Source organism: Harpia harpyja, chromosome 2 (genome assembly GCF_026419915.1).
Source record: "Harpia harpyja isolate bHarHar1 chromosome 2, bHarHar1 primary haplotype, whole genome shotgun sequence".
NCBI classification, from domain to species: Eukaryota; Metazoa; Chordata; class Aves; order Accipitriformes; family Accipitridae; genus Harpia; species Harpia harpyja.
In genome coordinates, this window is record NC_068941.1 from 34,814,943 (window position 1) to 34,840,415 (window position 25,473).

The 25,473-nt window shown below is 40.1% G+C and overlaps 2 protein-coding genes across 6 annotated transcripts in view; one reads left to right on the plus strand and one right to left on the minus strand.

Annotated features, from left to right (window-relative positions):
- TSPAN5 (tetraspanin 5) overlaps nt 1-7,399 on the plus strand; it is an 83,780-nt gene extending 76,381 nt beyond the window's left edge. Inside the window, exons 5-8 of the mRNA XM_052775974.1 lie at nt 1,053-1,178; nt 4,340-4,387; nt 4,511-4,627; nt 5,213-7,399. Coding sequence (XP_052631934.1) covers nt 1,053-1,178; nt 4,340-4,387; nt 4,511-4,627; nt 5,213-5,278 — 357 coding nt within the window. The 3' untranslated portion in view covers nt 5,279-7,399. The remainder of the gene's footprint in view (nt 1-1,052; nt 1,179-4,339; nt 4,388-4,510; nt 4,628-5,212) is intronic.
- Nucleotides 7,400-13,851: 6,452 nt separating this feature from the next.
- RAP1GDS1 (Rap1 GTPase-GDP dissociation stimulator 1) overlaps nt 13,852-25,473 on the minus strand; it is a 106,095-nt gene continuing 94,473 nt past the window's right edge. For all 5 annotated transcript variants that reach the window (XM_052775751.1, XM_052775740.1, XM_052775759.1 and 2 more), the window contains 5 exons: nt 23,978-24,103; nt 22,852-22,991; nt 19,588-19,714; nt 18,203-18,331; nt 13,852-14,518 (listed from right to left, as the gene is read on the minus strand). In XM_052775751.1, coding sequence (XP_052631711.1) covers nt 14,391-14,518; nt 18,203-18,331; nt 19,588-19,714; nt 22,852-22,991; nt 23,978-24,103 — 650 coding nt within the window. In that variant the 3' untranslated portion in view covers nt 13,852-14,390. The remainder of the gene's footprint in view (nt 14,519-18,202; nt 18,332-19,587; nt 19,715-22,851; nt 22,992-23,977; nt 24,104-25,473) is intronic.

A 25,473-nucleotide genomic window follows, 5' to 3' on the forward strand; every position in this document is an offset into this window, starting at 1 on the left:
ATGCCTTGGGGGGGGAAAAATGACAAGTAAGTAACAGGATGTGGATCCTTGCACTGGTTTGCATCTTGTCGAGTTGGGAGAAGGTCAGGGGTCACCACAGTCTGAAAGCAGTGGTCCACTTGTATGCAACCAAGAGGCTACCATCCAGTTTTGCAGGTGCTACATAAAACTTGCTCTCCTAACTGGATTAGCAATCTCAGCAGGTAAGTCAGGGACAGTATGAGTCTGGAGAGCAAGCTACTTTTTCAGCTAGTAGAGATAATGCTTGAAGACAACATGTTCAGGTATTGCATAGGAAACTGTGCTACATCTAGAAAGAGAATTGCCATTCCAATGCTTTTAAAAATGTGGTTTGCTTGGGTTTTTTTAAATTACTTTTTTTTTCTTTAAAGTTGATATAGATGGGTTCATTGGGCTAGCTCCTTAAATGCTGTAAACCATCAGTGCTCCACTGATCTCCAGTCCATTCTTTGTATGTTCAGCATGTATTGCCAGAGACTAAGCCTGCCATTTGGCATATTTACTTTTTGAAGGATTCTGCCTGCCTTCAGTGAAGAGGTTATTTGTGCAATGTGTGATGCTCAGGAAATGATGTGTTCATACCGTCTGATGTACACCCAGGCAAAGATTCCCCCAAACTGGCAAACAGAGTAGCTATACCAGTGTAGCCCTTGGAGCTGATTAGTTTTGTTGAGAACCCAGGGCACATTGGATGGAACATCATACTGGCTCTACTATCTCTGGGGCCATAGCTTGTAGGCCTATGCAACTCTGTGGTGTTGTGTAGGCTTATCAGCTCACTCCATGGGTTTCTCTCCAGAGAGCAGTGTTGCAGGGTATGAACATAACTTTCATCACATGATAATTTTAGAACAGCTTACAGGTTTGGAATGGTGGTCTTTTTAAAAAACAAAAACAAGCCAGCTTCAATGAAACCAGAGGGTATCTTAGATTTTGTTTTGAAAGCTAGAGGGAAACTGGCAGTGATGATGCATGTTACTAATGCTGAGATTTGTTCTGAAAGTCAAGAAGTTCTCCTTTCTTTGTTCTAGTGGCAGTGCTGTGGGGCTTTTGGAGCTGATGACTGGAACCTTAATATTTACTTCAACTGCACAGATTCCAATGCAAGTCGAGAGCGCTGTGGTGTGCCATTCTCTTGCTGCACGAAAGACCCTGCCGTAAGTGACAGTCAAGAGGGTAGGATGGGTTTGCCCTTCCAATTTTAAATCACTCTAAGATATTCCTCCCGCTCCCACCCCTCCCCAGAAGTCATACATTATCATTACCTTCTCACCAACCTGTATTCTTTTTGTACGTGCAGCTCAGCTTAACCACTAACTTTTCTGCAGTCAGCAAAAAATCTGAGCTAGCTTAAGTCTTCATTGTATGCTGTTTGCTGCTTTTCATTAGAATGAGAGAACTATGGGCTTGGCTGAACATACATATTAATTTTAGCAAGTATAAAAAGCAGAAGCCCTTAATGAGTTGAAGGAGATGAGCTTTCAATTGAATATCATCAGGATATTTCATTGGCTGCCTTAAAGAACAGCAACTCTAAGATCAGACACTCTAAAGAAGGTATTACTCGTTATTTAATGCAGTGTCCAGGGGCTGCAGCTAGTTTGACCCAGTTTGTGCCAGGTACCATAATGAATGACATAATGAATGTCTGTGTCCTGACAAACTGACATATGTTTGCATTAGAATCTTGAGTTGGGTATGGACATCTTTACATGCTCTTTCATTCCCTTTAAAATTACTGTTTGTCCTACAGTCTCCTGAGATCAGACTTGACAGGTCAGAAATTGTTTGAGGGAACAGCTTTTTGGTAAATTTTCATGTCTTTTTAAATAGTTATAGTTCTGGATCATCAAGCAGAAAATCTTGGAGCCATGCATTGCTAGTACAGACATGATCAAGAATGAAGGGTAAAGTGTAGGGAAGCACTTTACTGACAGTGAAAGGCTTAGAATAGGGATGGGTGTGTGCATGGAAACTGTTACGTGGCTAACACTGCATACATTTGACTTTCATGTAGTTTAAAAGCAGCAGCCTGTGAGTGCTTTTATTATCTAGTAGTTCAGCTGTGGCTTTTTCTCCACCTGGAGTGACTTACAGTTCCTTGAATGTATGAGTCTGTAGTACCCACTGAAGTTATGCAAGTTGCCGACAGGCACCTGAGGTGCTTTCTGCCTTGCTAATGGAACACAGTTGCTGCTCCTCGCATCCAGTCACTACTGCTGCTCTCTCCCTCTCCTGCTAAGGCACTGCCACTTGCACAAGCTGCATTCTGGTTCCTCTGCAGTGAACATGTCTTCACAGTAGTTTGAATCTTTCTCACAAACATTGCTGAAAATGTTTTAATGAAATATTAAAACAAAATGTAGGTTAGGCTCAAGCATTATGCTTAGGATTCCCCCTACTGTTTGCCTATCTGCCCACCCACCCACACAGAGAGGTCATCACAACCCAGTTTTAAAAATATAGTTGTTATAAAACCAAACCAGTGACAGCAGTACAAGGTAATCCTATAAATACATAAACCATGCTAAAGTTATAGCTCTCTCTCTCTCTGTGTATATGGTGATACAGTTTCTTAGGGGGTGATGCAGCAACTAGAAATTTAAAGATAAGTCTCATTCATTGTAAGGAAGCAACACACTTAACTGCCTTTAAAATAAAGACTAAAAAGAATAATATTTCTAAAAATATTAAGAGTCATGCATGTAATTTATATAATTGTAACCAAGCTGTGACTGGTTCAGTTGCAGTGCTAAACACAGGTTTATTCTGTGGGAAAGTAAATTTGTCCCTTTTGGAATTAGGATGCAGTGTTGGACTGATGCAAAAAAATAGTGGATACTTTATTGAACAGGACTTACTTTTAGTTCAGCTTGAATCAGGAAGTGCTAAGTTTAAGGTAGGCCAAAATAAGTCTCCTTTACAACAAATAGTTTAGGACTCCTATAGTTCATTTTGCTGTAGTTTAGCAGGTTGAGATGTTCCAAATTCCTGTACAGGCAGGGCCTAGAAAAGTTGATTTATTTCCATTTTATTCTTCACACTTTTTTTTGGTTAACAAATTCCAAGGCTAAAGGCAGAAGACACTGATGATAAAGCAAGTAGGCATTCAGTACAAAGGAGAATGCTTAAAATCTCTCTGGAATCTTATCTGCTTTTACAGCCTTGAAGTGTGTGGCGCTGTTATATTTTAGATCCTGGAACAGAAACATTCATCTCATTAAAAGATATGAATTGCTCAAATCTTAAAGGTTCATTGAGGGAATCCAACTTGGGCAACTGACAGGATGTGACCTGTTGATGTACTTCCTGCAAAGTGAGGAAACACTTAAAGGAGCTTTAACTGATAGTAGGAGATATCTTTTTCCATATGGCTGCTTTTTAAAATCTATTTCTCTGCTGGCTGCCTTTCTCATGTCCCACAATTTGATTAAATTGTGGTGTTCGGTACACCTAGCTAAGATTGGCTGATTTTCTCACTTCCTTGAGTAGTTCCTTCTTCTGCTCACTGTTATTATATAAGCCAGTAACTTAATACTTTGCTGCCATTGTGGCTGACACCAAAAGTAGTTGCTTCATTTTACTGCCCTGAAATAACTCTGTATGCAGAGTAAATGCAGCTTCAGCTTCCAATGGGTAGCACTTGTTCACTAGGAGAAGTCTACCATAGCCTTTTTTATTACCTCTGCTTTGGGAGTACTAAAGCAGAGGCAGTAGGAAAAAAAATCCCTCCTTTGCCATTGGTGTCAAGCTCCTGTAAGAAAGAACAGGCAGTAAGAACACATTACTCCATCTCTTCCTTTTCCTCCCCAGTCTTTGGACAGGAATTAGGTACTGTATATATTTCTACAGACATCTTTGGTAAGAACTTGCAGCTTCTGCAACAGAACTGCCCCTTCTCACCTCTTCACACTGCACAGACTGAAGTCTGAAAATGTTAACGGTAGTCTTGGCATGTTTTTCAGTGTAGACAAAACTTTTTCAGCAGAAGGTTCTTTCACTTAAAATAGATGTTCCCTAATCCCTTTATTTTGACTTCTGAACGCTTGCATTGGGAACATGGAGTTCACCCAGGTGGAGGGCTGATTTTCCCAGCTTGCTTCCCTGAGAGCTAAAAATATTTTTTGACCATGTGCTTTTGTTGCAAATAATTAATAGCACTGGATGGAAGAGGAAGGGTTTTTTAAAAAGCAATATGGTAACCAAAGTTAGGGTGATTGTCTTACTACATACAGGAGCAACTCTGGGGAGCTGGGAGAGACGGTGTTTGGGAGACACTTCACTGATTGCCTCTCTTCTGTCTGTCTCTCTCTCCTAGGAAGATGTTATTAATACTCAGTGTGGCTACGATGCAAGGCAAAAACCAGTAAGTATTTTTTTTTAATGTGCTATCTTAAGGATCTGAATCCTTCTTGCAAGAGCAGGTTGTTCTACTGATGGGGTAGTTGAATGTAATTATCTCTGTTTTACTCCCTCTTCTCCTTGGCAGGAAGTTGATCAGCAGATCGTTATCTACACTAAAGGCTGTGTCCCTCAATTTGAGAAATGGTTGCAGGACAATCTTACCATAGTTGCCGGTATATTCATTGGAATAGCATTACTGCAGGTAAACATCACGTTCCCTGTAATGAATTACACAGAACAACAGCAGATAAATAGAATATATAAGGGGGGAACTGTCTATGAGAACTGGAAACACAGTGTCAGTTGCACTTAGAAATACAACATCCATAGGTTTTAGTGAGGGGAGCTAAATGAATGAGGCTTTCTTTGTGTTAAGGAGTATTTAATTTTTATCTGTAGGGATGCATTTTTTTCTTTTCAACTGTCTGAAGGTCAAAACTAACACTCTGTGTCAGATAATGATTAGGTAGAGATTTTTAAGCCTGTACAGACCTACTGTTTCTGATGGTGCTTAAATGAGCAGTGAGAAACCTTTACCGTTGCTTTTGTGAAGCAAGTCTAGAACTGTTCAATTTCCTGGAACCCAGTGGCACTATAAAAATACTGGGGTTACAGGAGGTTACAGGAGTTTTTCAATATCCTTCCTTATTCCAACACTTACTGTTAATTTGATTTCTAACTTTCTGTTGCTTGCTTTTCATATCAAAGTTCTGTATAACCTGAGGAGTTTGCCTGTGTGAAAAGAGTTGTCCGATGCTCCAAATGAATAAACTGTTGTCTCTTCCAGATATTTGGGATATGCTTAGCCCAGAATTTGGTTAGTGACATTGAGGCTGTCAGAGCCAGCTGGTAAAACTGCTGAAGTAACCACAACAAGACACTGGACAACCGAAACCCTCTGAAACCTCCAGTGTGTCGCTCTGACACCAAGCTGTATGGACATGGGTGACAGGGAAGCCTTCTCTCCCAAGTAGTCTCAAGTCTAAGTTCCTGATATTGCAGTGAACTCATGTTTCTTTGGGGTGGGGGAGAGAAGAGTGGGCTATTTTAAAATCTGCTGCTCACTGACAATTTTTTTTTTTTTAAACCACCAGTTTGAAAGCTGTTGAGCTGTGAATCTCTACTGTATTCTTGATCTTGAGTAACAAGTGGACACTTTTTTTTAAATTGGTGTATTCGGTGGGACAGAGTTGCATCATTGTGGTCTGTGGATATGCTGTTTATTCTTCGTATCATGAGCTCTTCAATAGCTGCCAAATATTCCTGAGATGGTCTCTCTCCTCACCACTCTGTAAAGGAACAATCTTCTTGTTTTCACAGCTAAACATAGCTACAGGCCTAAACCCATCAAGCAGGAAGCAACTTTCTATGCATCTATTGTACAGTAAAAGAAATTGTTTTTAAAACAAGGGAAATTTTTTTTTTATGCAAGCTTCCAACCGTCTCCCTGTAGTACTCTGAGGTTGGAATCAGCAAGCTCACAGGGAGAATTGGCTAATTTTATCAACATCTTTCTTCCTTATCCACCCTTGTATGAAGGGAAAGGAGTTTTATATTTGACAAACAAGGGTTGTAGAGCCTTTGGTTGCTGCCATACCTTAGGACATCAGTCTCTTAAGGCAAGGATGGGATATAACTGTATAAATGTATGAAAGCAGTGTGGATGTTGGGTCCAAGTGAATAATATTATTCAAAGAATGAATTATATATTAACTTAAAAAATCAAAATGTGTATCTGATATGGCTAAATCTTTTTCTCTGGATTTTAGTGTAACCTAATTATTTAGGGATCTCACTAATATTAGTGCTTTGATATACTTGTGCAAAACTTCTTTTACAGTAATTTCTTGGTCTGTTCCTAGCTGAGGCTTTGGTCTTTCTTTTTTTCTTTTGTCTTTAATTCTTTTTACTTGCATGAGCTGTGGAGTAAGAACCTGTGACACTCCAGTGCTTTAAATCTGTGTATATGTTTTAATACAATCTAATCCAAACTTATTTATTGGTAAATGCATGTGATTATGGAAAGATCGTATCCCATTCCATTGGAAGTTGGAGAGAACAGCTTTTACCGAGAGTAAATGCTTACCTCCAGTGAACAAATCCTTGCTATGGAGATTTGTCTCCCTTTGCTCTAAATGCAACAAAAAGCTTTCTTGAAGCAATGGAATAAAAGTTTTAAAATAGAAGCGCATGTTAGGATCAGCCAAGACAGAGTCTTTTGAGTCAAACAAAAGAGAGTGGAATTTGGAATAAAGCACAAATAGTAGAAGAAGAATTAGATCAGACTCCATCCAGATTTGAGTTTTTGATTCATTCTTCTTCACTAATAATAGTGAACTTACAAACCTGACCATGGCTTGGGTAGTTTTATTGCACTTTGTATAGATTTAGCTTGTTGTATGACCCTTCTCAGTATCTGCAGAACCAGTCCTGAAAGCTGTGAGCTCTCAGCTCCTGCTTTGGTCAGACAGTGGTAAAGGGTGTGTAGCACCTCTTTGTAAGAGCTTAGCATCTTTCTGAGATGAGTTTCTTAAAATGAAGTATGTGGAGTAGAAGAGATGGATGCATTGCTTTCAGAGCTTCCCTGTTCTGGGGGTCAGATAGAAGGCTGGTCTGATGACCTATTAAGGTCCTTTCTGGTCCTTTGACTCTTAAACATGTGAGTATATGTACCCTTGCACATTTTGCCTTTCTGTGCTTTAGTCGGCCCGTGGTTTTTTCCCTTCTGAAGGCTGGTGGTAGGCACACCGGTGCTCCACAGATGCCTCAGGCAGTCCGGTTGTCCTCCTGTCTTTGAGCATTACCTCATCTTCTTCTGGTTAACTCCCACTGAGTGGCTCTGAATCAGGCAGCCTCCATATCCTTTGGTATCTGCTGTTAAAGGCCAGCCATGACTCAGAGTAAATTATTTTTTTTTTAAAGCCTTTGAAAGCAATTATAATTCACTGTCCTTAATAAAGTTGGTTCCACCTCACCACAGTGTTATGTTTTTCTTAGCCACTCCTCAATTTGAGGAGTTACTGGTGTTTGTTTCCCCCCAAAGGGACACACCGTTTTGCCTGATAGCAGCAGGACAGACAGATCATTAGCACCAATGTTGCTGCACTGAGACAAAATGGTGTGGGGAGAAATGAGGGAAGCATGGTTGGGGAAGTAACCCTTCCACCCAAGAGCCTTGATTGTGACTGAGCCCTTTGGTTTGGAGAAAAGGAAAAAAAGCCTGCATTACAGAAACATTCCTTGTTGCCACTGATCTTGAATACTGCTGTTGCTGCTGTGGGCTTCTGAAGACAACTTCATTCTTCTACTTGAATTTCTGCAGTTGTACTGTATTGGCCTTCTGTCTTGTCATGCTGTTCTTTGAGTTCCAGTCTGCTGGATGTGCTGTTGGCAGTGCCAGACTGATAGGAAGGTAAACGCTCTGAGGTGAGCAAATCTTGTTCTCACTATTTGCACATGTACACGCAAATGTGCAACACTTCTGCTGAGTCCCAGAATGACTGTTCTTAGAAAAACCACTAAATAACTTATTTTTCTAGAGCTTGTCTTTATTGCTGCAGATGCTGATGCTCCCCCCCTTCCCTGTTCCAAAGAGATGCTCTTATTTTCCTCATTTTTGCAGTTGTTTGACGGATGCATACTGAATGTTCTGGATTAGCTGTCTATATTGCACATTTAAATCCCACATTTTTTGTCTACAGATCAGGTAAGATGTCCTAGAAATGCCCCATCAGCAGCTACTTAACAGCTTAGGTGTTCAGGTTGGAAAGCTTGTGGGAGGCCTTGGAAATCAATCTGTTATTGTCAGAGCCTGCCAAATACAGGCAAGGTTTCTTCCAGAAAACTTTGCAGCTCACCTGAAGTTTTCACAACTGGAGCACATCTGCTGGCTACATGGGCTCATTTTTTAAAGCAATAAGGTATGGTAGGTGGTATGACTTCTTGGCAACTTCTAGCCTGCCGGGTGTGGTGGTGGGGTAGATGTGAGTTCAGAGGTCAGTCTATTTATCTTTAATGTGCAGTAGTTGTTCAGAAATTTGTTGTCAGGCTTATGGCCTGTGGAGTGTGAAACAGCTCTGCTGGGTGATTCGTATGGGATGGTGGCATTGCTAATGAGAGAGAGGTCTGGTAGCTTCAGCAGTAGCCCTGGCTTTAAAGCCATTTCTAAATTCCCTGCTGAGCCCTGCCAAAGGGCATCATGGTCCTTGCTCCTCTCTGCTTTCTAAATACTCTCCATATTCACAGGCCTTTCTGTTGTTTGAGATCTTTATTTTTTTTCCTTATTAATAGCCTAATGGACAAATGTTTGATTTGTCTCTGTGTGTCTGTTTCAGTAGCAGTAGGATCTCTTTGCTTCAAAATCCGTAATTTTGATTGTGCCGCTTAGAGTTTGAAGCTGTGGAGATGCTTGTTCTCAAGTGTACTCTGTCCTGAAAGCCGCCTTCTCTCCCCTTTGAGAGAGATGCTAATTGTAGTTCTGGTGTGTAAACAGTGTTTGAAATGTAAATAGTAGCATGCAGATTAAACGATTCTTGCACATGACTGCTTTTCACCCTGAAAGTGTTTATTGTAGACCCGAAAAGTGTCCACCGTGAGAGTTTGCTGATGACAGCCGAGCGGGCGGTCAGGCTTTACCTCGCCCCGGAGGTGAGGCGGGAGCGCTTTCGTCGCCTGCCATCTAGTGTCTGCCCAGCGGGCGTGCAGCAGGCGCCCGGGGGAGGTGGAACCCCGCCAGCCATTCGGGCTCTCGTTAGTAGCAGGACCTCCCTTGCCTTTTCGCCTTGCTACTTGGCATCAGAACGGCGTTAGACTGTAACATGGAGGGTCGGAGTCAGCACCCCCTACCACTTATGGGAGGTTGCCATCACCTGTGGCAGGACTAACCATGGTGCTATAAGAACTGTCCTGGATGTTAATCTGTGTTTTTACTACTTTAGAGATGCCCTTGGTAAAATTGATTCTGATTAACAATGTTGGCTTCAAGAGAAACTCCTGCGCGAATTTTTGAGTCCCTTTCCCTTCTTGCTGTGTGTGCCTTTTGGGTGCATTGAAAAGGCAGTTCTGCAAATACCTAGGAAGGAGATTAGATCTTAAGAGGTGTCAAGCACTGTTGAAGGTTCCAGTTACTCCCTCCCGTTTTTGTTTTATCTCTGAAGCTTTTTCAGATATCTTTAACTGGTCATGAAACTGCCTAAAGCAAACAAAACTACCCTCTTGGATCCATTAGCTACCAAATTTTGCCACTTGGAAGAAAAGATAAAAAAAAAAAAAAATCTGTCTCCCTTAACATGCAGTATAAAAATAAGTGTTGTGACTACTAGCGTGCACCAGGCAGCACTGCTAGCTGTCTTTTGTCTTTCGGCAATATAAATGTGTTAATGAAAAGCTACAACTGTATGTGTGTTCATGTTCACGCTGTGTACATAGTAGAGATGGACCTGATACTACCTTGAGCTCTGGGGAGATTGGGATTTGGGTTTTGTGACTCAGACCTGTCTCCGATACATATATTCCAGATTAGTTCCAACTGACTCTCTCTCTGGTTCATCCTGGGGTGTACGACAAGGTGTCAATATTTACCCTTTGTGTATCATTCCTTTTTATACGAATGTATTCTCTTGTGTTCCTTTTTTTTTATCAGTTGTAAAATTGATTGTAAAAGCCAACTACACTTACCGATTGAAAGTATTGCTATAACAGAACTGCATGCCCAGTAGAGTTTGGCTTGAGCTTTAGTTTTCTGATTTCGGACTGGTTACCTTCAGTCTAGGAGAAAAGCATAGATCAGGTGCATAATGTATTACTTGTCATCTTTAGCATTAGACTGTGGTATTGTATCACATGCTGATCTCAATGGATGTAACTGGAGTCTACTTAGGAAGTTAATGCAACTTCCTGGTAATTCATTTTAAGCTATTGAAAGTGGTCTTGATCATGCTACTTGTGTTCTTGGGTTTTTGTTTTTTAATAGAGGCATTTTTTAGGAATGTTTTAATACACTTATGATGGACAATACAATAGTTTTAATAGTTGTGCAGTATTCTGTATTTACTTGAAGTAAATCATTTTATATGCAATTTGTTAGATAATTACAATTTTATAAATAAAATTGCGTGAAATATGATGTAGTGAATGTGTACTCTTGATGTAGCACTTAACGTTAATGGTACAAAGATACGTTCATGCAAAATTCCTCCAGGAGAAGACCCCCTGCTTGCCTTCCCGCAAACTAACAGGGGAAATAAATCCCCAAGTCTCTAATTTACAGTGTAGAATATTGTGTTCCAATTAAGTCACAAAGCACATTATCACACCACCAGCGGCTGCCCTTAAATGAATAATAAGCTAATATGTGAAGAGCACATCCCCACATGAGAAGATTCCATATCTACTGTCAGCTGTTGTTGAAGTCTCTGGCTAATGAACATGCTCTGCTTCTTTCTGACAGGTCATCAGTGTTCCTCAGACTGCTGTGGCTGCTGGTTAGTACAACTGTTGGAGTTCTCCCCATAATCATTTTAGTGACCCTGAAGTGTTCAGAAGTTGCTGCTTTGCAGGGAGCAGCACAAAGGGGATTTGTCATGACTTAAACTTTTTGTAAAGGGAAGTGGGAATTTCACTCTTTTAAGTGCAACATATCCTTAAACAGAAATAGTGAGAGCTGGCTTATTTTATTGTGCAGGTAAAAATAAGTAATGATGTCTTGTGCTTGTTTAGACAGAGAGGAGGAAGCAGCTCAGTTTTTTAGTATTTCGAAAACTGTAGAGCAAGCTAATCCAATTCAATATCTGAAACCTACAGTTTTGTCCACAAAACACCACCGTGACTGATTTAGAAGTGTGCCTCTATATCCAAATTGAAGCTCAATGCCTTTTGCATATTTCAGGCATATACATTTATCTGAACATACAGAAATGGCTTGGCAAAATAGGAATGTGAATGTGGAGGCCTTGGAGGGGGGAAGAACAAAAGTCAGCCAAAAAGAAGCAAAGTCAAGGGTATTGCCTAAATCTTTGTAACATACAATAGATGTGACACACCTGGACAAGCCATTTTCACAATTGAGGGGGAGACTAGGAGTGGCTACTTGCATTCTGTCAAACTTACAGACTTGCATACTCTTTCTTGAAGTTGCGGCTAGTTACCATTTCTAGAACTTTTGAAACAAATGACCTTTTCTGGGTCTCGTGATCTCATTTGACCAATGGGTCCTCTGGATCCAAGGCCCGTATTATTGGGGTTTGTGCCTTACCTAAGGTGAAACTTTTCCTTTTGTTTCCACACTGTGAAATGTAGAAACATACGTGTGCTTTTTATCTTCCTGACTGGTGTGATGCTAGGTCTTGCAGAAGTCATACAGATGCAGACAAATGTTAACACACCAGGGAGGTAGTGCCTGCCCTGTGTAGTGTGGCAGCAGTGATTGTTTTAGCTTGGTTTGCTGTGGCAGTAGACAAATGAAAAGGCCCGATGCCTGGCATCACGGTCATAAAAATAGTCTGAGCTGCAGATGCCAAGCTTTACTTAGATGTAATCTACCTACTAAACATCTAATCAGAACTACTGTCAGCAATTTCAATTCAGTTGACTTCAGTCAAGTGAGTAGTGAAATGCATGTGATAGTAATGTCCTTAGATCCCATTTCTCTTATTAAAAGAGACTCAGAGGATAAATGATTTACCAGCTACATAGAAATGACCTGCTGGCTGCAGCATGCCTCAGAACAGCACAGCATTTGTGTGGATAGACACAGTCTCTTCATTTACCTCCTCCTACTGCAACATACACCCATCTTTGCCCTTATGCAGACTCTCCTTCTGTGTATAGACTTAGCACAGATCTTATCTGGAAATGTAAGCCACTTGATACTGCATCCAGGGAAACCATCTGAAAGTAGGATATCAGTGTTGGCTTTTGTTTGTGCTTGCTGTGACAGTGGTATCCCTAATAAAAATTTGGAGATAAGGATATGGCTAATGCTTAACCTGAGGTCCAGTTAGACAGCCAGGTGCGTGGGAATTTTGTCAGTGTTACAACTTGACGTGTGATCAGCTTGTGTGAACACTCGCAGTTTATACTGATGTCAAAAGGAATAATCTCTTTCTAGAACCAGGTAAGTCATTGATAACTGGTCTTTCAAATGTATTTTGGGATCTATTTAAATCAGTGTAAATTATTTCCACGCCTGAGAAAACTCGGGCTCATGTGGGTCCACTATGAACTGTGATTGTAAACGTGCTGGTTATGTTCAGCAGTGCAGAGGTTCTGTGTTACTTGGAGCCTGATGGCATGGGGTCCTGGTCTGTGTTCACAGCTCTACACACTGTCTGTGGCTTTATTGCACTATTACTAGCAAATGTCTTTTTTTTTTTTTTTAAATAAGAGGCTGTTGTACAGTTTAATATTAGAGGCTTTTTCTGTGTGTTTCTGGCACTGGATTAAATGGACACGAGATCTCTGCTGTGAGAGTACTCTGGTAGCATCTGCTGTGTTTTGGTATAGTCTCAGCTTAAACTGACTATTTGGGGCAAGTTTCTTCTCATACAGACCTTGTGTACATAATCCCTTCCCAGCATGACCGGCATCTTCCCATCACAGTGTCCGTGGGATAGCCAGTGGTTTCATGGAGCTGGGAAGTGAATTTGGGAAGGTCAAAAGCAGTGGTTTTGCAACCACGTGGCCTGGGATTGCATGGGTGCTTGGCCTCTGGGTTTGCTGCTTCTGCTGATAAAAAAACGGAGCCTGAAACTTCTGAGTCTGGCAATTCAGCACTGGGCATGCTGAGTTCACTTTAGAATGTTACAGATCTTGTGGTCTTTGTGCATTGTGGGCTTGATCAAGCTAGACAATGGTATCGCGCAGTCAAAAATAACATGTGCTGGCTTGCTGGAAACTGCTATCCCAACTGCTCCCTGTTTTGCCAGAGTTGTCTGCTGGTTTGCTCACTGGCACGTTACAAACCTACAAAAGAGCAGCTGTGGGATAAGATGCCTAAACTGGCAATTTCCCAAATCCTTTACCTAGGAAAGGAGGAAAAGGAAGACTTACATGCTGCATTTCTCACTTGATGGGGTTCTATTGAAAAGTTGCTGCAAGATATGCCTTTAAAAATCCATCTACAAAAAAACCCCAACAAACAAAAGCCCAATCCCAAGCAAGCCTGAGAGCACTCACACCCACATAGCTTTATGGGATAAGGATTGTATAGTGTATTCCTGTTAAGACGCATGACCGTTAAACCACACAGTGCTTCTGTGTGAGCATACACAGTGAAAGTGGTTAGAATAGTTTCCTTTGTATTTGCTCAAATGAAAGGCAGTGATTGTGTCGGGGCCAGAGCCAGGAACAAAAAGGGCTCCTCACCAGTGCATGGTGGTGCAGTTGCGGCTTCTGCGTGTGATCACAAAAAAAGGACAAACCACAGGATAAAGTGAGAGCACTGAAATTTTTATTTGTTACCTCTAGGTACCACAAGTTTGACATCAATAGGCAAGACCAGTGAATGAGCAGCAGTACATTGCATTCAAACCTGAATCTCCAAAGCACCAAAAATGGAGCTAGATTTACTTCTTAATCCTACGGTCAGCACACTAGTCTGGACTTGCTGCATTTTGTATTGTCCCTAATTTAGTAGTACATTGTTATGCAGTTAGGGGGTGTGAGGAAAGAGTCATTGTGTAGTACCACCTCTACGTCATCATAGGACTACAACATGCACATTCTACTATGTGGCCCAAGCAACAAGAATACAAGTAGAACAGTTACGGGTGGAGACAGGTTCATGTTAACGCCACCTATGAATTTGTAGAGACCTTTTTGGACGGGTACCTACAGCAGTTCATCAATTTGTGTGGGAACATTACACACATGCACGAGTGATACAGTGGAAAACATAGCAGGAGCGGCAGCAGGACGGAGGACAATGGTGAAATCTGTGATGGGATGCATTGGAAACAAGACGTTCCTCAGCTTTCTACAGCAAGTCTCTGCTCTGTTAGCGAGGCCTGCTGGGCAACAGTTTTGTTCTCATGGCTGCGGAGTTTTGATATGACTTCTAGAAACGCCATGCTCTGCACTTCCTTTTGAAGAGGTTCTGGAAAAAGAAATAGTAAAAGAAATGGTGCTTTGTATGAGACGGGCAAAAGAACAGAAAAGCCTGGCGCATGTGAGAAACTTTTCTGCTGAACCGTGTACACACATAAGCACACAAATGGGTGTGTACACATAATCTATGTACTTTTTTGAATTGCTTTTGAGGATGGAGAAAAAAATCTCCAGGGCCTGGGGCATGCACAGACTCCACAGATTTCAGGTAGAGATGAATGATGAACCCGCTGTATAGCAGTTAAGAAAATCCACCTGGATTACCTTCCAAAACAGACGCTTAGGAAGTATTTTTAGTGAAAATATTTTTCTGCTTTATTCCTTAAACTAGCCTGACCAAGTGACCTTGCCTTGAAAGGTTTCCTACATCGTTTGTATCAAATCAGCTCTGGTTGTTTGTGTGGGGGTGTGAAGTGGGTGAGATGGTTCTTTAATGGATGTGTCACCACTTGGTCACTGTTTGCTGTCCATTTACAGTTCGGCTCTGAAGTAAATACAAACACAACACATGGTGCACTGCCCAATGCTTGTGTGTATGTATACAGCACTTATGTTTTACTTGAAACTGGGAGAAGCTGTTTTACGATTCTGATCCTGGATTGCACTGTACTTTGTATTAATAAGGAGAGGTTGGGAACAACCCATAAAATAAAGCAATTAAAAAAAAAAAATTAATGAGTTTTCTCAAAGCCCAGTACTCTAGCCATCTCACAGTTGAGATCCAAAGCAGTTGGTTTTGTTTCATGCCCTGTTCAGGCCACTCTCGTGAACTCTGACTCAGCAACAAATACCTACATATATTTTTGCTTCCCAGGTACTGCTGGGGACCTAATCCCCAAGCTTCCCAGGAGAAATCCCAACCAACTGTTCCAGATAGCTATGCTGTATGCTGTGCACATTTACTACTTTTTTAAAAGCAAACTTTGACATTTGTTTCCCTTCCTACCTACTTTCTTGTTCATGTTTTCAGTTTTCTTGCAGTTTAATCCCTACCGTGTAAGAGCTCAAACTCTCACACTGCTGTGCACGTGGGAACCTGTGAAGCCGTTGGGGTAGTTATGCTGTGTAAGCACTTTCTGCTCTCTTTCTCCTTCTGAGATACCATCATGTTTAAGCAGGTGTTACTGAACTGAATTTCAGGAATTTACTGGGCTTTACAGTGGCTGAAGAGTTCTGCTTAACATCCAGGTTCCTGTGAGCCTGGAGACCCTTGCACACAGAAGTGACTGTGCTAGCTATGAATGCTCTGCTTTTGCTGATTCTTTATGTTACATGTTTCCATTTTCCATTGTCCTCATTTTTCCCCTCTTTCCATCCATTCACTCAGTTGCAAGAGCAACTTCCAGATGGCAAAAATCACATATAAATATATATCAATTTACTGCTTAACACCCAGCTGCTGGTGATATCAAGTTAAATGGGATGCCAGATACCCTGTAACAAAGGACAGTAACAGGAGCAGTCACTGGAGAATTAATCTTACCAATAATTAAACCAGTGCAACCACTTCTAGTCTTTATGGAACTATACTGGGGTCAATTACTTTAAAATGGCTACATGGGTCTGTTTACAGTAGAATTCGGAAACATGTAAATATACATGCTCACTGTGTGGAGACTGGTGAAAATGAGTTAGAGGCAACAAAGCTGGGAGAGAGATGTATTTTAGTATTTTCACATGTAAAGAGCAGACTTGGCTCTTTGATCCCCCCCCCTCCTTCGTTACAATAGTTTAAAAATGTTAATACCAGGGTTGCTCAGTTGTTACTTTGGTGTACTCACTACTTTTACCCAGGTCTGTTAATCAGGAAGCAGGGCTGAACACTGGGTCAGCCAAATGCTGGGCCTTAACTTTACAGCTGCATATTGCAATAATGTGCTGTCTGTTCCCTGGGAGCAGTCTAAGATGCCTCGTGTCTCGGCAAAGTTTATAGTGTGGTGGCAGACTGAACTCTGCCAGTTGGATAACCCTAAAAAAAAACCAACCACCCTAAGACTGCTCCTTACTCTGATGGAATTGAGAGACAGGTATTTGGCTTTAAATAACTCTCAGTCTTGCAGGTGACAAGACTCAGGGAAGGGAAAATGCAAGTGTCAGGCAGAATTTCTGAGGATGATTATTTTAGTTGGAAGCAGTGGGAATACTCACAAGAACATCACAGTAAGGCTGAGGGGGAACCTCTGCAGAAAGGCTTCCGCTCTAAAATGGATGGATAATCCCGAGCACTAAATGGCTCAGGAAGGTTGTGAGTAACAACTAAATTACATGTCTTCACGTTAAAGTGAATGCTTACTGAGAGCTGAGGTTTGTTAGCAAATTTTGAGCACAATCTTTGTAAATTGAGATATATATATATACTGCTCTAAAAACAAATATTTGTTCCTTTAAGATGGCAGTAATACAGCATTCCCTCGCATGGATGTAGAGGTCACCAGAGTTACGCTTACAGTAGGCATGGTGAACTGTGTTTAAGAAAAAAAGAAAGCAGCTTTGTTTACAGAGACAGCACACACTTAGCTATGATAACTTTTAATCAATTCAGTTGAATTGCTATCAACTCATCTCTGGAGAACCTTCAGATGTTTCACACTTGGCAAGTTGTGTGCAGACAGGCTCTGAGTCTCCACCTTTCTGTACTTAATCCAGTCCTTTGTCATCTTGTTTTGTCTGTAAATTTCTGAAACCTTTATGGAATGAAATTTGTTCTCCTTCCACAGAGTAAATAGTTCTTGAAGAACTGAATGAAAGAAACATAGCCACTTCTTGAAACCTCAGCTGGAAATCAAATTTCCCTGTGATACCTTGCTTTGTTTTGTTTTGGTTTGGGTTTTTTTGTTTGTTTGTTTGCAACTTCCCACCTGTGTGTGGGCAATATCAAACCATAGCCTGCTACATCATCCTCAAAACAGTCTGACCTTTAGCAGAGGGTTAGCTCAGAAAGATTAGAGTTTACAGTGTCGAGTAAACATGTGTTAGAGTGTGTCCTGGTCGTCTTTCAAAGCAACCATGAAAAGTTGTGCCTGGTGGGCCAAGCATATGAGGGCTGCTGAGGGAAGGACTTTTCCTAGGGAGGCAAGCGTGAGGATCCCTTCTAAAGCAGGGTTATAGCCTACGTGCTGTACTAAATACTCATTTGTGTGCACATGTGCCCTTGCAAATATTACCTGTATCTTTATTTCCTACCATTCTTGTAGGAATTTAAAACTAAAGTGAGGAGGCTTCTTGCAAAATTCCACTGAATTTTACTTGACTAAATTGACCAATTAAAAAAAGCCATCACACATCAGTTATGGGGAACTTGCATCTAAAGGTGAAAATAAAGTCTTTGTTATCTGCATATTTGCAAAGAGTGGCTGATACTGTGCAGTTTTAAATGCCTTTCATTTCTCTCCTGTCAGTTGAAGTTGAAGCTAGCTGCATCCTGCAGAAGCCAGAGTCCAATTTCTGCAGTTAATGTCCAAAACTGAGTTAATAGCCTCTTTCTTGACACTATAAATAAACGCTATAACTAAAGTGTCATAGTAAATTGAACCCTTCTGTGTACATTCATTCAGAACAGACAACCAGTCTCAGAGTATGTTTGCACACGCTCTTATGTTCAGGCTAAAAGAGAGAACTAACTTTAAATACATAAATCTCTTAGGAAAGCAAGAGTATTCTCCTGAATACTTACCAGATCCTATAAGGGCACAGATCAGCACCATGGAGTTGTATTTTATTTCTGGAGCACTCCTGTCATCTGAGAGCAGTCTGTGTAGAATCTGAACAAGCTGAGCATTTTCAAGATCCTTTTCAGCAGTGACTGAAATACAAGTGAAAATTTGTAAATCTGGAAGCGGTGCTTGATTTGATGCTTCTGTGCATTAGCCATTTATTGAAACATGGATCTCTCACTGTAGTGAAAGTGGTGCTGTAGTACATAACTCATTGGCATAAAACTGAAGCACATATTACATGGTATGATGATAGGAATCACAGCTCTTGCTATAAAAATGTAAAACAGCATAACTACTTGAAAGGACAATCACAAGACTCCCATTGCCTGCATTTGCTTTTGGCAATCATTTACTCAAATTTTGGAAAAAATTTACTCAAAGGCAGACAGTGTAATTCTTGATTCCATGGTAGAGGGAGCTCAGGGTCCACGATAAAGGCTCTGCATAACTTTTCAAGAGCAGTGAGAGTTACTTCCTCTGTAGTTTTCTAAGAAACATTATATACTGAATTCAGGCTTAAATGTCTGAAGACAAGACAAAGAAAGGTTAGATGATTCATGTCAATAGGAACACTTTTAATTAAAACAATTCCCTGTTGGCATTGGCAGTGATTTGGAAGTTGAACATAGCATTCCTGTAGTACTCAATGGCAAGAGATGAAATCAAGAGCAACAATATGTAATGTTGCTTATTTAGTTCCTTATCTTAGTTAATAAGCAAGCAAATAGGATAAACAAAACTTCTGTTGGGCATTTACCTTTTTGTTTGGTAAGCTGAGGTACTACAAAGGCAGGTCAAGACATGTAATCATCTCTGTCTTCGTATGGCAACTCTTGCACCTATTTCTGTGGAACTTAATAATAATACTAAAGACATTTTGGTGGCGTTATCCACCTCTATGTGTTTTCTCTAGCTCTGACTAATTAGGTAAGTGAAAGCTTTACTTTGATAAGCCCTCTCAAAAGGGGATTAACCATTCCAGTGTAGGAATGTACTCGGGTCATATAGTCTCCACTCTAAAGTACGATTTTCTTAACTGTTAGCCTTCTGGGTTTTACACAAAATCTGAAAGTTATGTTGAAGGGCCTTTCCTAGATCACGTGATGACCTACCAGAATGATGGAGCAGACACTGCATTACCAGGAAACTCCAGTTTTCTGCATAATCTTACCGCCTGCCTATGTCTGCATGAACTGTCATGTATTTCCATGCTACTGAAAGGGAGGTGGAAGGAGGAAGCAGCTCTACATTGCAAAAGAAACTCGCACAACTCTCCCTCTATGACTTCTCTTGGGTACAGACTGGAAAGAAAACAGGTAGAGTTAGCCGTTGGGATACTCACCTAACTCTAAAGCCGCTATTAATGCCAGTGCAACGAGAGCTTCGTTTTGCATTATTACGTGTTCACTGGTTGCCATGGTTACTAGATGCTTGATGCCACCACTCTGTACAATGGTCCTAATTACATCCTAAAATAAATAACATAGAAATGAAAAAATTCTGCATTGCATACAAACTATATTAAATAACGAAATTATCGTGGATGCTATGTTATGTTTGGTTAAGGATAGCTGTTGGCTTTATGCACATATAATCACTTTATACTCAAATGTACATGCATGTGGGCCTATAAACCATCTGCTATTCCTCTGCAATTATAAGATACAACCTGTTAAACCAAGGCAGTAAATCACATGACTAAGTTAAGACACAGGTAACTAACTCTTTTCCAGGTTATACTCTGTAACCCAAGTTCTCATGGTGTGCCATCAATCGCCTAACAATGAGTCCACTCTTTGCTATGTTTGAACTCAGCTGGTGTTCAAAGATGATTAGTTTTCCCTTTATGTTGTGTTGTGTAGAGCAGCTTATCAAAAGCACTCAACAAACCATATATTTGGGATAAGGAGACACAAGAACATAGTTTTAATAAAGTTATCAAATCCTTCATCTCTCTCCATGAATTTTCAGAGTTTCTTCAAAATGTTCAGAGAGATCACAAATATTACGCCTTACTACATAATAGAAATGGTGACTTGAAAAAAGATTTTTAGAAATGGGCAGGAAAATGAGCAGCATTCTCTTGATGTATTGTGGAATTGTCCTTCAAATACAAAGCAGGTTAGGAAAGGATAGTTATGGGATACCAATGTGTTGGTTTCTGTTCTAAAGCCAGCAATTAAAATGAACTGTTGCCCAGTATCTAGGAAATGAAAATGCTGACTGGGTTAAATGGCTTTAAAGCAGTTTAAGAATAAGCAGCTGGGATTCTGTTTTCAAGTCCCAAATTTGATCCAACTTACATATATGACAAAGGATGAATAAAGATTCCTGGTGTCTACAGGTCTTTGATTACTTGTTAATTATCATTAAAAAAAGTGAGTCTGCACCTAATGTTTTCATTATTACATGTCCCAAAAATACTTGCAAAATGTTTGCCTAAAAATCAGGTAACTTGGCATGCCAAAGGAAAACTGTTCACGGAAATGTGGTTTGGTTTTTATTATTTTTTTATTTGTTCTGTGGGTGCACAAAGTTTTGATATAGTAGTTATTTCTTGAAATAAGAATCTGATTCAAATTTTTAATCAATGTGTTGAATTTCCATTTAAGGCACATATCCCTTTAACTCCAGCCACAAGCCAAAACTCCTTAACCGATACATGTGTTTAGAATAATTTATGTTCCCAGTGCTTGCACAGGCTATGCAGCGACATTCTTTACGCAAGGAAACAGACACAATATGATCATAATCCTTGAAAAACTGAAATATTTTTAGAAAATCATACTGAAGATGCTAGTGGCACAACTCAGAGCCTAATGACTCAAGAATTTCACATTTAAAACCTATTTTTTCCTGAATGACATAATGTACGCAAGCATGTAAGTATTTTTATATTTTTCCTTACTTGTAATGATGTGTTTTATTATTTGTGATTTTCTGGTGGAACTCCAAAGTAGTTTTGAGACTTCATGGAATAATCTGGGAACTGCTAATTTCTATTTGAATTAGTGTGGAATTTTGGCTATATAACCCTTGGGAATCGATCAGCATCTTTGACATCAAAGTTTTTTATTTTGTAGGTGAACATCACCCTCTAATAGGCAGTACCAAATAGATAGAAGAGATGACAGCAGTTAGGTTTGGTGCTAGTGTGGCTTAACTTACAAGTACCTACTCCATTTTTTAGAACGAGACATAAGTTTTCTAAACTACTGTCGCCTTTGTAAATATTACTCCAAATCCTTTAAAATTAAAAACCAAATTCAGATCTGATGTGCTGTAAAGAACCATACAGTTTTACTTATATTCAAACCTAGAGGGCAGTAAAAGCATTAAAAAACCCACCGTCTCAGCTCTGTTTTCCTCTTCCAGTCAAGTTTCCTCTATGAGTACATAAACCACACAAAAGTTCGTTTGTGATAATTGTTAACTTCTGTATTAACGTCTATTTGATGCCATCAATAGTGTCTCTGTATTTAGAATGGAATTGTTTTCCTGTAGAGAGTATTGATAAAAACTCGCATCTGTGGCAGCGTATGCCATCTACGCATGCATCTTGGGGACTGGGGGGGTTGGTGATATAGAAAAAATGAGAACTCAGAAAAAATGAAACCTGATCAATTTTAGAGGCGGAACATAAAATGGAGAATAGGTATTAGAGACAGTAATATTAGACATGAGCAAAGATTTAAATCTCTAAGGCTTGTTGATTTGGTTTTGGAGAGGGTCAGTATAGATCAGGTCAACAACATGTTTTTCACTTTGCAAATGCCATGCATGAATGAAGAGGTCACTGTTAAAGTCTGAGTTCTCTGAATCACACTTGCTATTTAAGCTCAGTCATGCAGCCTGTGTTCATATCAGTGAACACGCTAAATGAAGTCTGAGCCTGAAATAGCTTGTTTCCAGAGGAGATGCTTTTGTCCTTTCTAAGGTTATGTTTTGTCTAATACTTTCCTGAGCAAGCACAGTGGACTTGGACTGCTTATGTAAAGGTATTTGTTGATGCAAAGGTGATGAGGGACAGAACTCCTCTGTCCCACAGTTTTTCTTAATGTCATGCCTTTCGCCATGTACGTGCAAGCTTTTGTTAGAATTTGGAATAAATGATCATTTCTAATGATTCGTTAGAATCTTAAAACTCTTAAGTATGCTATATGAAGAGTAGGGGAACAGACTATTTCTGGATCTCAGTTTTATATAAATATATAGCAAGATCATAACAATTGAGTGCAATGATCCTTCATATATAGCATCATTAAGACGTAGAAAATATGGCACGCTGAACTTCTACAGGATACAATACAAATAGAAATAAGTCAAGACTTAGCCACGTGAATCCTAACAGTGTTCCTTCAACTGGCCGGCCACTGAAATTGTTTTGCTTTGTTTAATATTTTTTAAAAACTATGTAGTTCCAGGAAGCATTTAAACCTGTTGCTTGTGTCTGACTGGCAGGTCCCAGAGGCTGAGGAGATGTAACACGTGAATTAACCAGCCTGGCTCTCTAGAAGGATTACGTACTGGAGGGCTTGGCTACCAATACCAAGTGCAGACGTAGCTCTTAGTCCTTATAAGCTGACCTTTTTCACCACTAACTTACTTTTGATTTGCTGTGTCGTATAAGTGCAGAAAGTAGTCTGTTGGACTCTCCCATCACACCTGCGTGATCCTTGGCTTCACACCACTCCACCAATCGTTCCACCAGTTTTACATTTTTGCCCAGCTGTTCAGCTGCTTCTGCTACGTGATGCCGGAGCCAACAACACAACAAAAAAGTTGTCACTTTTTTAAGCAAGTGCTAGAAAAATAAGCTGAAAGTTACTAACTAGAAGGAGTTTGTTAGGTAGAACTTCACTAGCTCGCAGTAACGGTGGGAGAAGTCTAGATTGAATGGAAGCAAGTAAAGCCAGTCAAAATGGAAACAAAATACAGAAAAACACACATAATCCAGTCTTTGAAAACAACTTATCAGCCCAGTTAATGAGGCTTGTGCATTGTTTAAGAGTAGGGAAAATACAGGTGATGTCACACCCCCAGGTGAGTAGCTCAAAAATTTAAAACCAGGAGGGAGTGCTGCCAGAAGGGAGCACTGTGTCAGTTAGATTAGGCTTTATAGACTATAAGTCACATAAGTTTCTTCAATGAATTCCCATTTCACATCTAATAGCTTTGCTAGAACTAGAATGGATCTTTTGAAAAGATGTGCAGGACTGTGTCAAAAATAAATACTTGGCTAATTTATCTCATTAACTACTATTGGTTTTTAGCAGACTTCTGATCTTATAAATTGTCATCCTGGAACAAGCTGTTAAACTAAAAGGTGCTTGTTCATTTTGAAATTGCAGTTTATCAATTAACAAATGCATTAGTCTGTTCCAAGGAGCTAGGTACAGCCAGGAAATGCAGTAAGTGAACAGCAAAACAGGAGTGGTAGATTAAAACATGCCTCAATACACACTCGTAATGTGACAGCGCAGGAGAGTTCTGAAGTATGAAAGTAAATAAGCATTTGACAGCTATTCTGAGGGTCCCTGGTAGTCAATTTCGGAGTTCTGAAAAAAAATCAACCCACATTCCTCTCCCTTTGCATATATATTAGATTTATTCCAAGACTTCAGGAATAAAATTTTAAAACCCCCTTTGCTTCTCTCTTCTAAGAAGCTTGGCAGCATATCACAGACTGAACCAAAGAGAATCACTTAACATAGAGAACAGTTTATTTTTACCTTGTGCATCTATTAACATTCTTAATGTTCCCAGCAGCTTGAATTGAACAGGGGGCATCTCCGATCTGAGAAATTTCAATACAGCTTCTGCAACACCAGCTGATAGCATCTTAGCCTTATTTACAACTGCATGAATAAAGAACAGGGATGATCTCAAGAACACTTCTGGAAGATGCAGTTTATTTCCAAGATGGTCTTGAAGCAAACTTTCAGACACAGTTTGAAAAATAGCTAGTGAACACAGACTTCAAGAACATGAGTTTGCACTGACAATACTGCGTTGTGGAAAAATGTCATGGTTGCTAAGACACAGGTGTGAAATTAAGTGCTTTTTCCTAGCATGCACATCTAATTTTCAGTGTTCAGCCTGAACATAAACTGAAGGCTAGACTTCTCTCCCTTGGTGTAGGAAAGGTGTCTTCCACAAAATGCATCAAGTAGAAGCCCAGACTAGTACTTGCACCCCCAAATATGAGGAAAGTTCTCTGATTCCCAAAATCACTCTTCTATTTCACGTAGGCAAAGGAACTAAAGCATCTAATTAGCAGAATAACCTCCTACCCAGTTCCAATACTTATATAAACAACACTGTGGCCTGACGTGTCTGGAGCCTGTAGTCCTTGTATTGGCCCCCCCAAACTCTCTTTCATCCCCTCCACTAGTCTACGTTCTCCACTTTCATGGAACGCTCTGAAATATATGTAAGGTGCAAACTTGGTTCAATATTGTACTTAGAAAAAAGTACTTATTTCATATTCAAAGGAGTGTTTAACAAGCAGTTCATCACTGAGGCCAGTTATTACTTGCTAATTTTTCTATAAAAATATACATGAAATCTTATGTAGGTCTCTGGCAAGACATCCTTGAGTGTAGGCTGCAGGGAAGCTTGCTGACTGATGGTCATTAATAGAATTAATCACCTGAGAAAGGTAAGCAAATGGCATACCACTAAAGCTGCATGGGTTTAGTTACATATGCATGATCGTTCTTAGAAAGTTATTGTTTGTCAAAACTGAAAATAGTAAAATAATGTTAAATGGATGAAAGACTTATTTTTGGCTTGGTACGAGAAAGCATACACAAGTATTAGAGACTTGCTTTGTTTTTTATGTGTATGTGCTCTGCCTTTTATGCTTGCGTAATCAAAACTCATACAAATTAAGTTATTATAAATGACAAAATTAGCATTCAGTTCATTCCCTATGAACAGTAACTAATTGCAGTAGGCTGGCTATTCTAACAGTCTACCTCCAGCTCTAATTTGGGAATTGTTAAAGCCTCAGGAAGTTACAGTAAGATGCAGTGTTTCAACAAAGTGGGCACTGCTCTCTGATGGGGACCCTCAGCTGAGAGAGAGAATTCCCACATGAAACAAAACAAACAAAAAAAGCAATACTCTGCACAGAAAGGATTGAGAAATCATATCCAAGGCCTCCTCAGCTCCCTGCCTGTTACAAAGCTGCCCTTTCCTTGGTGGGGGATAATACTGTAGGATC